Here is a 17,031-nt window from a genome sequence, read left to right as displayed (position 1 = left end):
CTGACCTAAACCTCACATCTTATACTAAAATTAACTCAAGATATCTTGACACTGAAAACACTACATTAAAAAAAACTGATACATTGGAATTTCTCAAAATTAAAAATGTTTGCTATATGAAAAACACTATTAGGAGAATATAAGACATAATACACATTGGAGAACACATTTGAAAAATCACTTATCTGAATCACATATCTGATAAAGCACTAGTATTCAGAATATCTAAATCTACTAGCAAGAAAACAAACACCACAACCAAAAAATGGGCAATGGGCAAAAGGTCTGGACATTTCCCAAAGAAGTCTGTATATGGATGGCAAATAAACACTGTTGTTGTTCAACAACAGTCATTAGGGAAATGCAAATTAAAAATCACACTATGACACTACTACATATTTATCTGAATGGCTAAAAATAAAAATTATTGATAATACCTAGTGCTGCCAAGATAAGAAACAACTAGAACAGTTTGGCATGCACTTACATTATTCCTGATCATGTTTATACAGAAATCTGTACATGAGTGTTTATAGAGGCTGTACTCATAATTACTCAAGATTGGAAACAAACCAAGTATCCTTCAATGGGTGAGAATGGATATACAAATATGGTACATCCATACAATATAAACTACTATTCAACCATCAAAAGGGACATACTATTGACATACACAACAATTTGGATAATTCCCAAAGATACTATACTGAATTAAAGAAGCTAGCCTCAAAAAAAAAAATAAAAAATAAAAAAATAAAGAAGCTAGTCTCAAAAAGTTACATACTCTATGATTCCACTTATATGACACTCCTGAAAAGTAACTCCTGAAAAGTAAGTCTCTACTGGTAGAAAACAGGTCAATGGTTGCTGAGAGCTGAGGATGTGGGAAGACTGTGATTACAGAGGAGTAGCACCAGGCAGGTTTTTCATATGATGTTGCCATCCTGATTACAATGATGGTTACACAAATCTATGCATGTATTAAACTGACAAGACAAATACATGAGAAGAAAGTCAAATTTACTCTACGTTAATTTATTTTTTAAAAAAGGAAATACTAACACTAGAGAAAATAAAACTCATTCAGGAAGGGAAAAGTTGCCACAGCATACTATTTGACTGTCAACAGCACGTACAGTCATAATAATGTAAATATTGAATGGTCATCTAGTGGAAAGGGTGGGACAATGACATTAGTAAGATAGGAGACCAGGGTGCAGAAATTATACATTTGTGTGTGGTGGGGTGAAGGGATGAAAGAGAAGTAAATCTTTCACAGAGGGATGTAGAACTGAAAACTCAGTTTTCAGTTAACAATCTAAACATGGTATTTCATGAAAGAAACAGAGGTAAATCCCAAAAGCAACAGCTAAAAAAGAGACAAAAATGGTTGCTCTTGGGGCACCTGGGTGGCTCAGTGGCTGAGTATCTGCCTTTGGCACAGGTTGTGATCTGGGGACCCAGTCCTATATCGGGTTCCCTGCATGGAGCCTGCTTCTCCCTCTGCCTAGGTCTCTGCCTCTCTCTGTCTCTCATGAATAAAATCTTAAAAAAAAAAAAAAAAAAAAAGGGAAATGTTTGTAAATACAAAATGCAGAGGGGTTATGGGACACTCTAAGCTATATGTACATAAACATCAGGTTAAAATAAAAATAAAATACATCCTCTGAAAAAGCTGTCAACATTTTTCCTGTTGGGTTCTCCTTATATTGTATCTCAGTACTAGTTTCTAATCACTGTATAATTCTTGAAGACTGCCCAAAGCAACAAGATAGAAACTTAACACATCAAAGCCAGATAATGCCTTTCCTTTTTTGCGATCAAGGCTATGTGGCTTCAACTTTGGTGTTGGTGACTGTTAAAGAGAAAATGTAATTCATCTGTGAAAGATGCTCTGAAGGTACTGAGAGCAGAAATGAAAGAGCTATTTTACTCTAGTCCCCCTCACTTAAGAATTAGATTAATTACATTTTCAAACAACTTTCCTTCTCCTACCTCATTTTCTTCCTTCAGATCCTTTAGTTCTGGGATGGACCACTGTGAGTCTTCTTCACAGTTGTTATCTTGGGTTTTCAAAGAACTGAATTCAGAATCCTTTAATGGCTCCTTTAATTCAGATTTAAGGTGACTGAAAGTCTTTGCATCATTAGTATCTTGCTAGTAGATATGAAAGAAAAATTATTTTATTTTCTGTACTAGTGCTGTTTCTAAAATCTGCATGCCTATACATCTGGGAGGAATTTTTCACTATGGTTCATATGAAAGCTACATTATTTTCTAACTTTATCCATGACCCTCCATCTTCCTATCCTGCTAAACTAGATCAGCCAAAAAACATTTACAAAGCACACATTATGAGATGTATACAGGGTAACTCTGAATCTAAAGATGAATGCAGCAGGTCCCTACTCTAAAGGAACTCAAAATATAACAGAAAGATACACAATCAGATAATCACTGTACAATCTTCAGTGTAGAGCCATAACAGAAATAGGACCAAAATATTATTGGAGAAGAAGATGCCTTAAGAAGATACATTGAAGGAAGTAATACAACCTGTTAGGATGCTTAAAAAAAGAGTAGGAATTATAGGGAATGAGGTATACAGAGGTAGGGAGTGGGTGGGTATGTGGGGTGTGTGTGTATATAGCACATGGGATACAGGCTGAGGTGGGACACAAGAACTTTAAGTCTTATCCTTTTACAGGAAAGATGGCCTTATTTCATTTCTGAGGCTGAACTATGATTATTTGAATACATCACCACATTGATGAAAGAATATTCTAAAAATTGTAAAGGTTGTATTCAATTCACTACTTAAGTATCAGGAAATATAACTGTTCCACCAATCAAGTATTAATTATTAAGAAAAATTCAGGCTTCAGGAAGATCTATGGACCCAAGAAGCCTAATTAATTTTAATATAAACTAGAAATCTACCATTCTTATACTATTTCAAACATGCAACAGTAAACATTTGTACCTATTTTTCAGAACAGGTTAATCTCCCAGTGGTCAAACTGGCCTCCTTTTTTATCTAATAGTTAATAAATGTCTAACTAAGAACATAAGATCATCTCTACAATTTTATTTTACAAGTCAGATATATAAAACATATTTAAACAAGATAATATTTTCAAATTTTATTCAATGAAAATAAAAAGCCTTGCTGGGCCCAAAACCACTTTGGCTCTCAACCAAACACATCCTATATTCATCCTGTATTAGCTCAGTACTTGTTGTCACTTGTTGAGGAATATAAGACTCAGAGGACATGTTTACTCATTCGTTCAAAAATCATTTGTGCTTCATTTTACTTCTATCTAAAACAGGAATACAAAAGTACCAACCCAGTAAAGTGATCATAAAGATTAGTCAGTACATGACAGTGCTTAGAACAGTCCCTCCCATGTAGTGCAAGTTCAATAAATGCTACTGCTGTTAATTTTTAAAAATTTTTATGACTACTACTGTTGGCTGGAATAAAATATAATAGTAATAGCAGTAGTGATAATAATATGGTTATTAACCATGAGTGGGCATCACTAAAAGGTTTACAGAGAAAGTAAGAAATGAAACACTAGAAGAATCTGAGGCATGCAGAGGGAAGAAGAACAGCATTCAGGTTAGCCTTGGTGAAGTCACAACCGCACCAAGGCAGTAACGGAATTTAGTGTATGTGAGAAATTGTATAGGAGAAAGCATGAATGCAGCAAAGATTTAAACTAGCAAATAATGAGAGGCAAAATACTGTTAAGTTCATTGCATAAAGTTCCCAAACTTTCTTAGGTTTGGAAAGCCTCAGTTTCCACACCTGTTAAAGAAGGATAATTGCAGTAACTATATGACAGGGTTCTATGAGGATTAAATAATAGATTATGCTTACAATGCTTTTTATAAAGTCTGTCACATAATAAGTATCCATTAAATGTTAATAATAATAAAAATAATTATAATAATATTTACAAAAACCTCTTACCAGGGTAGGTAATTCATTCTCCTTTGATTGTGGACTTATCTCTCGGTCTTCATTAAAATAGTGCTGCTGGGAAGGACAACCCAGTTCTGTCAAGACCACATCTTCTGGGCCTGCACTGGATTTAGTATATAAAGCTAAAGGGTTGAGTTCTCTGAAACCCTGCAATTAATACAAGGAAGGGTTTAATTAGAGAAAAAGTGAAAAAGTTAGCACTAGCACTTCATAATTTTCAAATGTTGTAGAAATGTATTTTCTAAAATTTAGCAGTTAAAAAAATTTCAAATCTGAAACTAATGTGTAGTATTTGTTGGATAACTGAGTTTAAATTTAAGAAATTAAAAATTTTTAAATTACATATTGAAAATTTTTCCTAGGCACAAAAATTATCAACATCAATATTAACAGCGATGTAGACATCACTATGAATACTTGCAAAATAAGAGTGTTGTCTTTTCTAGGAAGACCTCAAATAAATAATTTGAGGTAAGATAGAATCTTCAAATCAATTATTTAAAATAAAAGTATTCACATTATAATCAGCCAAAGGTAGTTTTTTGGGGTCATTTGAAAATTAAGAGTGTTTCTGTATGAAGAAGGCAGGCATCTCACAGACACCTCTAAGATTAAAGGATCTATCAAATAATCTTATTAAGTTATCTTAGACCTTGAAGTGTTGAAAGTAAATAAAACATTACAAAACACATCCAGACTGCTCCACCTTAGAAGGGACATTTTCTCGGCATACAATAGCATGGCCCTCTGTTCTCAAGACATGATGGAAATAGACATCTTCATTTGAGGATGTATCACACAGAAAAATGTTAAGGATTCCATCTACATATTCATCCACTACCCCCACTAATGGCTTCAAACCACACAACTTCTGGAATTGTATAATAGCTCTGGATGTCCAATGTTCCTGAAATATAATCAAGATATGAGATTGAGATGATAAATTCAAACATGAATTATAGTAACCATACACAAAAATAAATTCCTGATGAACTAGAGATTTTAGTGGAAAAATAAAACCATAAAAGTACTAAAATAAACCACTACAAGATATTCATGATTTGGGAATAATAAAAGTCGTAATAAAGGGGAAATTATGACAAATGTGATTATGCTGAAAATTGTATTATTTATGTGGTGGAAAACTTTCATTTTCAGAAATGATTAAGTTAAATTATTGGACTAACCCTCCCACAGAAACTACTAAAATTCAAAATAAAATATTTTTTATTATGTCCAAAAGCATGAAAGAACTGTCAAGAGAGTAACAAATCATCAGGACTGAATTAAAGGGTAAGTGAGAATTATTTTGCCTTCAAAAGGAAAAGAAACTAGACTTCACAAGGATTCACAGTTCAATTTTCACATCACCTGACATTACACAAATCCTCAAGTTGTTCATTTAAAACACATATACCCATTAACATGGGTCCGGACTGGTAGTATTCCTAGGTACCTGGCAGAAGCAAATGCAAATCTCTCTAGAGGTAGGTAATCTCAGCCCATTATTCAAAAATTCTTACAATTTGTCAAAGACAATGAACAGTATTTAGGCAAAGATAAAAGGCATACCAAGAAACAATCACAAGTAAAAATAAAGAAAAACAAAATAAACCTTCAGAAACTTTAGATATTTGATTTTTAGACAATTATAAAGCAACTAAACTTACTACACTTAAAGTAAAAATAAAAAAGAGATGAACTTGAAAGCTTCCACAGATCGGCATCTATAAAAATTCATCTAGCAAAATCACAAAGAGAGCTTTTAGAAAGATACAATAACCAAAACTTAAAACCTAAAAGATTGATTCAGTAGCATATTAGATATAAAGAGTAAAGGGATCCCTGGGTGGCGCAGCGGTTTAGCGCCTGCCTTTGGCCCAGGGCGCGATCCTGGAGACCCGGGATCGAATCCCACGTTGGGCTCCCGGTGCATGGAGCCTGCTTCTCCCTCTGCCTGTGTCTCTGCTTCTCTCTCTCACTGTGTGTCTATCATAAATAAATAAAATTAAAAAAAAAAAAAAGAGTAAATCAGTAAAGTGGAAGATAATCTGGAAAAAAAATACCCAGAATGCAATATGGAAAGACAGAAATATGTAAAATACAGAAGAGTTTTTAAAATATGGAAGATTAAATTGAGAAAGTTTAACATACTTTTGTGTTCCCAGAAAGAGATGCAGAAACAGAGAGGAATATAAATATGAATAATGGGGAAAAGACTATAATAACTGAAGAGATGATGGCTGGGAATTTGCCAGATTTAATAAAAAGTAACAAAGCACAGAAAAGGGGAGTTCAATGAACCACAAAGTAGGATAAATAAGAATAAATCCACACATAAACATACTAAAACTGAAGACACAGGAAACAAACAGGAAATGCTAAAAACAGCTACAGACAAAAAGGACACTGCCTTCAAAGGAACATCCATCAGCCTGATGGCTGACTTCTCCAACAAGGTAAGGGAGATGGGAAGCCACTAGATTATCTTCAGGGCACTAAATACATTCCCTGTCAACCTAAAATTCTCTACCTAGTGAATGTACCTTCTAAAAACAAATGCAAAATTACGTTTCCAGGTAAGCATAACCTTCACAAAATGAAATCTTTAAGGAATACAACGCAAATAAAAGGAAAACCTTCCCAAGGCGCTTGAGTGGTGAGAATGAAGAGCAAAAAAATGGAGAAATACATGACTAAATCTAAATGAACATTATTTAATGTGATCAATCCCTTGAGGGGTTTAAAATAGTAACAATTATACAACAAAAAAAGATCAGAAGAGGAGGTTAAAGAATAAAGTGTTCTAATGTCCTCACATGGTTACATACATATGTGTCGTATTTCCTAAAGTAACCCTAAAATAGGATAGTGTGTTACTTAGTAGAATGATTAGAAGACTTTTCAAAATAATGCATGCAACGTGAGAAAGAAAAAGAATAGGTAAACCGGTGATGTTTTACCAGGGCCACTAGGTTCTCCCAGGGCTGGCAGAGTTTAGTAGTAGTCTAGGGATTTGAGCAGACTGCAGTTGCTGATTTTGAAACACCCACTGTGGCTCCCTCCCTTCAAGGATTTCTCCCTTAACTCCTAGAGATTCCACCAGTCCCAAAAAATGTCCTCTAACTCTTCAAGCCAGCAAGGCTATAGATGAGGGAGTGATCCTCGATAGAAGCTGAAAATTTACCCTGCCAGCTTGACTTCCAAGGGTAGATTTCTGCTTTTCTGTTGCTTTGGATTTTGCCTATGGGAATATTAGTCCCACCATGTTACTCTTTTGTTACTCTGCCATTACCAAATGCATTAACTACTTTTGAAACCAGAAAAAAAGAAAAAGTGAGGTTCATTCGTTTAGTCAAAGATCTTTATTAAGCACCTAACATGACACAACCATTGATCTAGGCACTAGAGAAACAGTGAACAAATAATGTTCCCCATCTTAGAAGCTTATATTGTGAATCTGAACAATTAAGATAATACCAGATAGTATTATAAAGATAAATAGCAATGAATGACTGAAGTAGAAGTGTGTACTGTAAATCGGCTGGTCAAGGAAGCCCTTCTTGGTAAATAATATTTGGGCTTAAATTCTGAATGACAAAAGGGGCCAACCAGGAGAATTCTTTGAAGAAGCTATTCCAATGAACAGAGTGGGCAAAAGCCCTAAGGTCAGAAGCATTTCAGGAAGGAAATAAGAAAACAAAAAGAGAAACAAAACTGGAAGCCATCTGGCTAATATGAGAATAATGAACACTGGCTCCAAGTGGGTCACAAATTTAGCGCTAAGCTTCCTGATGGAAATAGTAAAGAGAAACCTAGTCAAGGCTAAAATGCACCCTAAAAAATAATCCTGAATATAAACTTGCACAAAAATGATAACCGCATACAGTATTTACATACTGAAAAATCAGAACAGATTGAATAACAATAAAGGGACAATTAATCTAGGATATACATTAACCTAACATTGCTATGACTATTAAAATTGAGAACTATGGTAACATATAAATTTATGCTATAATAATGCTGAGTTAAGAATATAAAATACTATTTTATGTCATCCTGAGAACCCTATGAAAACTCTGACCCTCAACATCAAATAAACCAAACTAAAAGAAATACATCTAATTTCTAAATTGAAAGTGTTTGAAAGGTAGAACATATTTCTTTTTCTTTCCTCCATTCTGTTTTTCAGATAAAAATTTTAAAGGATTAATCCATATATATGTAAGCAACTGGTAAATTAAGGTTAAACAGACAAATGTAGTGCAAAAAGTGTGTATGGCATATATAATTAAGAGTTCTGGGGTCCCTGGGTGACTCAATCGGTTCAGCATCTGCCTTCAGCTCAGGTCATGATCTCAGGGTCCTGGGATGAAACCCCATGTCCAGGGTCCCTGCTCAGCAGGGAGTCTGCTTCTCCTTCTCCCTCTACCCCTGCCCCCTGCTCATGCTCCCTTTCTCACTCTTGCTCTCTCAAATAAAATCTTCAAAAAAAAGAGAGAAAGAATTCTGAGCGAAAACATAAAGTTAGGTGTATGATAATCATAACTACTTAGACAAATATACCTATATGGATGAAAATGCCTCCTGCTTCATCCGACTCCAATGATCTTGCACAGCTATGTTACTAAAGAATTCTTTAAAAAACATATAACTGAGTATGGTGGTTCCCTAGTATGTCCTTTAATTGCTCCCCAGCATCTAAAGGACAATGCCCAGACTCCTGAACACGGATACGGATCCCCACCTCAGGGTCCTGTCCATTTCTCTCGTATCACTTGCCATCCACCAACTCCAGCTCATTTACTGCCATGGAAACAAAGAGAGCCATCAAATTTGAGATGTTTTGTTACCCTCCCTTTAGCTGAAACATCTTTCTTTTTTTTGTCTAGTTATATTCCTAATCTTCTTTCAGAGAATTCCACTCCAATACCACCTCTACCACCTCCAAGGAGGTAGCCACTGCCATCCGTGGGGCCATCATCCTGGCCAAGCTTTCCATCGTCCCCATGCGACGAGGCTACTGGGGGAACAAGATCGGCAAGCCCCATACTGTCATATGCAAGGTGACTAGTCACTGTGGTTCTGTGCTGGTGTGTCTCATCCCTGCCCCCAGAGGCAATGGCATTGTCTCAGCCCCTGTGCCCAAGAAGCTACTGATGATGGCTGGTATTGACGACTGCTACACTTTGGCCAGGGGCTGCACTGCCACCCTGGGGAACTTTGCCAAGGCTACTTTTGATGCGATCTCCAAGACCTACAGCTATCTCACCCCTGATCTCTGGAAAGAGACTGTGTTCACCAAGTCTCCCTATCAGAAATTCACTGACCATCTTGTAAAGACCCACACCAGAGTCTCCGTGCAGAGGACCCAGGCTCCAGCTGTGGCTACCACATAGTTTTATACAAGAAAAATAAAAGTGAATTAAAGCTTGTTTTAAAAAAAAAAATAGCACTACCGTGAACAGAGAAGTGCACTCCTCCTCTTGCACCTCCAGCACACATTATAAATATCTCTACCTCAAATATGACACAGACAGTGATTTCTGTCTTCATGTCTATCTTCCAGACTATTCACAACGATTTCTTTTAAGGCTTATTTCACATTTTATTTTTGTATCCTGAGATCCTAGAACTGTTCTCAGCATCAAATGTTTGCTGATCAAATGGAGAACAAACATACCTCTACTGGTCTCACCCAAGCCAAAGAACACGGGATAGCCTGAGCTGGAAGCTTTGTGTAGCACCACCTGCAAGAGATAATCAAATACACAAATATTTAATGATATTTTAAAACTATATTTTATGGACTCTCTAATCCATTCTTGATTTTAGCTATTCATATCACTTCAGAGTATTTTATTCATGCATTTTTAAGTTAATGTCTTATACTTTAAAGCAATCTAAGGAACAAAATTTTTAAACATAACAGCCTTTGAAAGCTATGTAATTAAAGTAAAGGGAGGAATAGACCAATCTTCATGCTACATAAATGCAACTTTTAGCATGACCCCAAAAATCTATTTATTTATTTATTTATTTATTTATTTATTTATTTATTTACGAGAGAGAGAGAGAGAGAGAGAGAGAGAGAGAGAGAGAGAGGAGGCAGAGACATAGGCAGAGGGAGAAGCAGGCTCCATGCACCGGGAGCCTGACGTGGGACTCGATCCCGGGTCTCCAGGATCGCGCCCTGAGCCAAAGGCAGGCGCCAAACCGCTGCACCACCCAGGGATCCCCAAAAATCATTTTCTTAATAAGAGATTGGAATTTAGTCTCATGGTCCCTTTCAGATTCACAGTCATGTGAAAGAAGACAGGCAATTATAAGACCCCTGTGAAACTAAGTGACCATATACCAAGTCCATTTGCACTAAGAACAAAGAGGGATGCAAGGGAGGAAGCAAGAGAAAAGGAAGAGCAATCCTAACTCCATGTAGCTTCAGCAGGAGGTATCAAAAGTTAAGAATAATTTATTAAGATTTGTTAACTCACTTGAGAAACCTCAGGGAAGACTTCTGAACAGTTCCAATATTTCCAAAGTCTGGGTAGAATACTTCAACTTCCTGTTTCCCAAGGACTCGGTGGATAATGACCCGATACCACCACTTATCCTCAGAAATCCTTACACAACAGAGATGTCCTGGTTGGATAAAACACTCGGGCATGGCATATCGATCAGAAACCAGCTGGTTAGAATAGCAGCGCCTACAGAATTCCATCATACAGGGAATTACACAGGGGACAAAAATATCAAGATCATTTTTACTGATGTAACAAGAGCAAGAAAGTCTTGGCCAAAAGAAAAATAAAATCCCCACTTTTTCTGATTTGTTAATGTTTATGAAGACGAATTAATTTTACTTTCCTCTTTCTTATCCCAATCTCTTCAACAACAATCCTCTTCAAATAGAAGTTATACACTCATTTAAACTCATACTCTCTGAACAAAATGTAATCCAACTTTATTCCTCAGCATTTCCTAAAATGGGTGTTTTTAAGACATCAATGGTCTGTTCATTCCCAACTCCAATAGCCTGTCTCCCCGGGTTTTGATATACTTGCTTTCTCTGTAGCATGACCTCTGACCCCATCCTCTTTCCATCTCTATCCTAGTTTCTAAGACATTGGCTCTGTAATTGCCTTAAAAGTTTGGGTTCTCTGGGCTCTTCTTTTTAGGAAGTATATAGAAAGTATAAAACAACAAAAACTTAGGCTTTGGAGCCAATGACATGCGCTCAAATCCTGACTCCATCATTTACTATCCGTGTAACTTTTTTTTTCAGTTTACTTGCTGAGCACAGAGAGAATAATAAAACCTTATTTCAAATATGTGAATGTATGGCAGGGAGTCCAAATACAGTAAGCACTCCTTAAATAATATTATTCTTGCTGTATACAGCACCATCTCACCCATTTTCATATCTTATACCACTACAGATAAACTGGTGATTCTCCATCTCAATCTTTAGACCCTGAATTGCTTCTGACTTTACAGATGTTAGTTGTCCCCCAATTTTCATTTTCCTTGCTTCTTCCCCTAGTAATAGAATCCCAAATTTTAACTGAGCCATTCAGATTTCCCAGGCTCCCTTGCATCTAGATGTGAATAATAAGTTCTAGGCAATGAAATGTGAAAAAAAAAAAAAGTAAAGTACATTATTAGTATGGTAAAATTTATGTGTATTCTACCACAACTTAGAAAAGTGTAGAAATCTGAAAGTATATTTCAAAGAAAATGGCATGCCTCCAACCTCCTACCCTCATCTCTTTCTCCTTCCCACCGGCTGGAATGAGGGCCTGGTAGATGTAGTAGCAGTCTACATCCTGGACCATGTGGATGGGGCAACACACTGTCTGGGATAGCAAGGCAGGAAACACTTGCATCCCTAACACCATGAAGCTACCCTATCAGTCTGCATTGCTTAAATATGGACTATTATGGGAAGAAATCAATTTTTATCTTCTTTATCTTACTATGGCTAAGTTATGTCTTTGTAACAGTGGCTACATCTAATCCTAACTAATATTGTCCACTCAACATTGTCAATTTACCTCATAGTCACCTTAGAAGCACCAGGTGCAAAATTCTAACCCAGCTGAAATCTACCCAATCTCTAAACACGAGTTTCATACTCTCCCTTTCTGGCTTATCCTTCTCAACCCCATTCTTGTCACCAAGACCTGACAACTGTACTTTCTGAAATTCTCTACAATTTCTCTCTTCCTTTCCACTCTCAGTCTCTTACCAAGACTAGCAGAGTAAGAATGCCCTTCTGTTCACTCCGTCCATCTTCCACCCTGCAACTAGAGTTATCCTAAAATAGAAATCTGCTGATGCCCCTACTTTCTTAAAACCTTCAGAGGCTCCTGTCTACAGAATAAGCCAGAATTTCTTCCCATGGTGTTCGGACTCCAGCTCCTCCTCAGTATTCCAGTTTCACATTCAGTCACTGTCCACCCAGCCTTATGCAGTGGTGACATCACTCCCCTATTTGTTGCTCCCAGAGCATAGTGCCCATTGTTAATGCTGGCCTTGGTGCCAGGGATTGGGCCTGTACATACCTACCCACACCTTCTTGACTGGCAAATTCTTATTTTTTAAGCCTAGCTCAAGTATCTCCTTTGTAAAGCTTTCATCCACCTCGCCCAGGCAGAATTACCACCTCATGCAATATCCCTCATATCCCCTATCTTCCCAGATAATCGTGGTGTTCACAAAGGCAGAGACCCATGTCTGTCTTCTCCTTATACCACTCATGCCTCAACATCCCAAGCACACAGCAGATATGGTATTAATAGTAATAGCAGCCAACATCTGAACTAGACTCGGTTCTAAGTACTTCAACCTTCACAAGTGAGGAGGTAGGTACTACGACTATCTTTACTTTGGAAATAAGGAGACTATGCTTAGAGAGTTAAAATAACTTCAAAGTCACAGAGCAGTAAGCGTGCTTTAAAACATGTACTAAATATTATAGGCATGCTGCAATGGAATATGTGATAATATTTTTACTAAGTGATTATGTGACTTACATTATGCCAGGTGTTCTTGGATGAGAGATGAGTACATAATAAGGGAAAATTAGATTAAAAAATGGAATTTTCTTGAAGAGGTACATAATAAATACTCTTATATGTGATACCAATGTAAAAATCAATTATTTATTATTTATTTACTGTTCATAAATAAATCTAAAATAATTACAATGTGTACATTTTACATGATGTTTACTAAGAAAGGACATTTTTCAGCAGAGAAAAGAGATTAGCGTAGTTGTTCTCCAAATCCCTGGGACCCTAATGCTCTTTCAAAAAATCCCTAAGATCAAGGGTATTTTAATATTTCAGTATCATTGTGAAAAATAGTTATTTGCCTTTTTCACTGTGTTAACATTTGCAATGATGGTATAAAAGGTGCCCTGACCAAATCAAGGCAATAGCACCAAACTTTACTAGTAGTCATTTATAGGTCACTGCCATGTACTCACAATAAAATAAAATTTTTAAAAAGTAGACAATGGCATTTAAGAATATTCTTGATAAAGTAATAAAAATTAAGCTTATTAAATCTCAATCACTGAACAATATTCTCTGTGACAAAAATGGAAGTACTATACACATAAAACACTTCTCAAGTTGTCTTAAGGAAAAGCACTTATGCATTTGAGTTGTGCACTGAACTAGTTGCTTTTTTTGTGTGGAACATTTTTACTTGGAAAATAAACTAGCCATTGTTTTCATGGAATACCATTTTTGCTTGAAAGGACCATTATCAAGCTATGTTTATTCAGACTTAGGTATCTGACACACAATTTTCTAAAAAATGAAGTGACAGTATTTGTCATTTGTCATTAATGATGAAATTCAAGGCTTTTGGGTGAAAATTATGATTTTGGACACGTTGCATCTACCACCATGAGTGTGACAGTTCCCTAATATGTAATACTTTCTGATGAGTTTAGTGGTGATATTAAAAAATGCTGAAGATCTACATAACTCAGCAAACCAGTATTTTCCAAATTACCAATGCATGTTTTAATATTATTAATGGAGTAAAAGATCCTTTCAGGGCCAGTTACATTGATCCCACACTGAGAAGAGCCTTATGTTTGCTTTAACGTCCTGTTATTCCTGTCTCGAAATTCTTAATAATTTTTAAACTTGGCACCTTGCATTGTAATTTTGTACAGGAGCCTGCAGTTGCATAGCCAGTCCTGGATCCATTCAAAGTGCAAACGAAAACCAATGGATTTTAACACAGTAGGGTATGAAAAGTTCAAATTCCACATTGCAACTAATCTTTAAAAAACTACCATTTGGGGATCCCTGGGTGGCGCAGCGGTTTGGCGCCTGCCTTTGGCCCAGGGCGCGATCCTGGAGACCCGGGATCGAATCCCACGTCAGGCTCCCGGTGCATGGAGCCTGCTTCTCCCTCTGCCTGTGTCTCTGCCTCTCTCTCTCTCTCTCTCTGTGACTATCATAAATAAATAAAAATTAAAAAAAAAATAAAAAAATAAAAAATAAAAAACTACCATTTGCCAAGTTTTGGAATGTTCACAAATTTTCTGAAAATATCAAAGAAGATTCACAATTTTCTGAAAAAGCAATTAAAACATCCTTTTCCCAATTATGTATCTGTGTGAGGGCAGATGTTTTCATATACTTTAACCAAAACAATGTAGCTCAAGAGATTATAGACCAAAGCAAATACTAAAATCAAACTTCCTTCTATTAAGACAGATATTGAAGAGATCTGCAAAAACATAAAACAATGCCACTATTCTAATTTCTGGAAAATAATAGCTCTTTTTTATAGAACTACATTATTTATATTCATACAAATGGACTTATCTTATTTTTTAAAATATTTAAATGTTACATGTTTTAATTTCTAAGATAAATATCAATAAACAAAAGTTCCTGAGTCCTTAAAAGTCCTAAAACCAAAATGTTTAGAACTACTGATTTAGAATGAGATATATGAAAAATACACTGAAATCAACAGACTCCTACCGCATCTCAATCATCATGTCTTCAAGTAACTCTGATGAATCTCTGCTATAGATTCGGATGTAGAATTGACTAGGAGAGATGATATACTCCACAAAGACTCCCACAAGGGTACTGGTATCTAATGGTGGCAGTCTGCATAATTTCTTGTCCCGTACAGCATCTGGTGGGATATCATGATTTGCCATTGCCAGGTTGAGCTCTGATTTGTTAACACCTACTTGCTACAAGTTAAAACGGAAAAGAAACCACTATAAATCTCTGAGTGGCATTTCAAACTAATGACATTTCTCAAAGTATATTTCATGAGTCATCTCTATCAGAATCACCTGGGAAATTATAAAAATGAAGCCTCTTAGGCTTTAGCCCAGACAGATTTAAAATACCTGGAAGTGGAGCCTCCAGTTATGCATTTAAAAAAACCTCCTAAAAAAAAAAATAATAAAATAAAAATATAAATAAATAAATAAATAAACCTCCTTAGGTAATCCTCATGTATATCAATATATGAAAACTACTGCCTTATGATATTAAAAGTATGCTATACATCTGCCCCATACAAAATTGAAAATATGGTACTTAAAATATTCAGGCTGAGCCAAGATAGTCATCCTACCCACCCATACCAACAAAGGTAGCTTTAGATAACAGATTAAAATTCACACTAGTCTTCCAATCAAAAAGGGTTTCTCAAACATCCTCATTCTAAAATATACTATTTTCCTGTAGGCCTTTCTCTTGTCCTCTAGAAAATGTGCAGTAGGCTCTTCAAACCAAGGTTTTCCTTCCTTTCCAGGCATAAATGGTAGAAGAAAAGAAGAGTAAGCAATTAATTCTTTAATAACAGCAAAATAAACAACAGGAGATGAAAACGCAAAGAGGAAGAATTGTGTGGAAATGTAATGAAGAAAAAATAAAAACACCCTGTAACTGCAGACAGATGCAAGGGCAATTTGCAGCAGGTGTTGAGATATACAACTAAAGCAAATATCCTCCATTCTTCCCTCTGAAGCCCTTGAAGGTTTTCCAGCCTATATTTTAAAGAACACGGACCAAGCATTGGCTATAATCTCTTGAGAAACCGGGCAAATCTTCAAAGCCATCTGAAAACTTTAAAATGAGATCGGAATGAAAGTTAGTAATACAAAAGATTGAAAACCAGAATAAAATCAAATAAGGCAACTTCAGACCAAAGCTTTGCTCTAAGTAATCATATATCTAGAAATAAGACTTTCCTAAAAAAAAAAAAAAACTTTCCTAAAATAGAATTTTGGTTTAAAGAAATATTCAATCAGTTACTTTCCATAATGCTGAATCTCCAATGTACAAAGTCTGTAAACCTTACTTACCAGCTGTAAAGGCTTTACCACCAGATTAGGCTTCTTGCAAATCTTCCGTTCTGGCTCCCTATGGTTTTTAGGAAGACAATCCCATGCAGTCTCCTTGACAGCAGCAGTAGACAGTGAATTTCTAGGGGGACTGGAGACACAAGCTTTGATGTCTATTTTCTTATCTGATTGAACTAAACATGAATTTCTGATTGATGAAACATCTCCATCTGAAATAATCAATAGAGTAGCCTGTGGATAGCTATTACAATAATTTGTGTAACTATTACTAAGGACATTCTATCAGCCAGGCACTGGGCAAATAAGGAGAGACATGAACCCATCTCAGCAGACCTTTCAGTATGGAGAGATAAAAGGAAGTTCTAGATGGGAACACATCTTAAATTATTTATGTTGGCAGGGAGAGGGTAAGTCTGGTAAGGATCCTTGAACTTTAATTAAAAGTTTCATTTTAGGGGCAGCCTCGGTGGCTCAGTGGTTTAGCGCAGTCTTCAGCCCAGGGCGTGATCCTGGGGACCCAGGACTGAGTCCCATGTCAGGCTCCCTGCATGGAGCCTGCTTCTCCCTCTGCCTATGTCTCTGCCTCTCTCTCATGAATAAATAAATAAAAATCTTAAAGAGCTTCATTTTTCAACATTCTTGTTCAACGTTAGCAGTGAATGTGCATTGCTGCTAA

At 36.2% G+C, this 17,031-nt stretch overlaps 1 protein-coding gene across 6 annotated transcripts in view; it reads right to left on the bottom strand.

The window, feature by feature from the left end:
- The window catches only part of TDRD5 (tudor domain containing 5), a 114,665-nt gene that overhangs the window by 56,727 nt on the left and 40,907 nt on the right, over positions 1–17,031 (bottom strand). For 4 of the 6 annotated variants that reach the window (XM_072733138.1, XM_072733139.1, XM_072733141.1 and 1 more), the window contains 7 exons: positions 16,356–16,564; positions 15,010–15,230; positions 10,489–10,701; positions 9,678–9,744; positions 4,698–4,898; positions 3,980–4,138; positions 1,996–2,157 (listed from right to left, as the gene is read on the bottom strand). In XM_072733138.1, the coding sequence (XP_072589239.1) occupies positions 1,996–2,157; positions 3,980–4,138; positions 4,698–4,898; positions 9,678–9,744; positions 10,489–10,701; positions 15,010–15,230; positions 16,356–16,564 (1,232 nt within the window). The remainder of the gene's footprint in view (positions 1–1,995; positions 2,158–3,979; positions 4,139–4,697; positions 4,899–9,677; positions 9,745–10,488; positions 10,702–15,009; positions 15,231–16,355; positions 16,565–17,031) is intronic. The other 2 variants (XM_026001216.2, XM_072733140.1) reach the window with 2 other exon arrangements.

Source organism: Vulpes vulpes, chromosome 13 (genome assembly GCF_048418805.1).
Source record: "Vulpes vulpes isolate BD-2025 chromosome 13, VulVul3, whole genome shotgun sequence".
NCBI lineage: Eukaryota > Metazoa > Chordata > Mammalia > Carnivora > Canidae > Vulpes > Vulpes vulpes.
The sequence above is the reverse complement of the archived record's forward strand: the minus strand, read 5'-3'. Positions and strand labels throughout refer to the sequence as shown.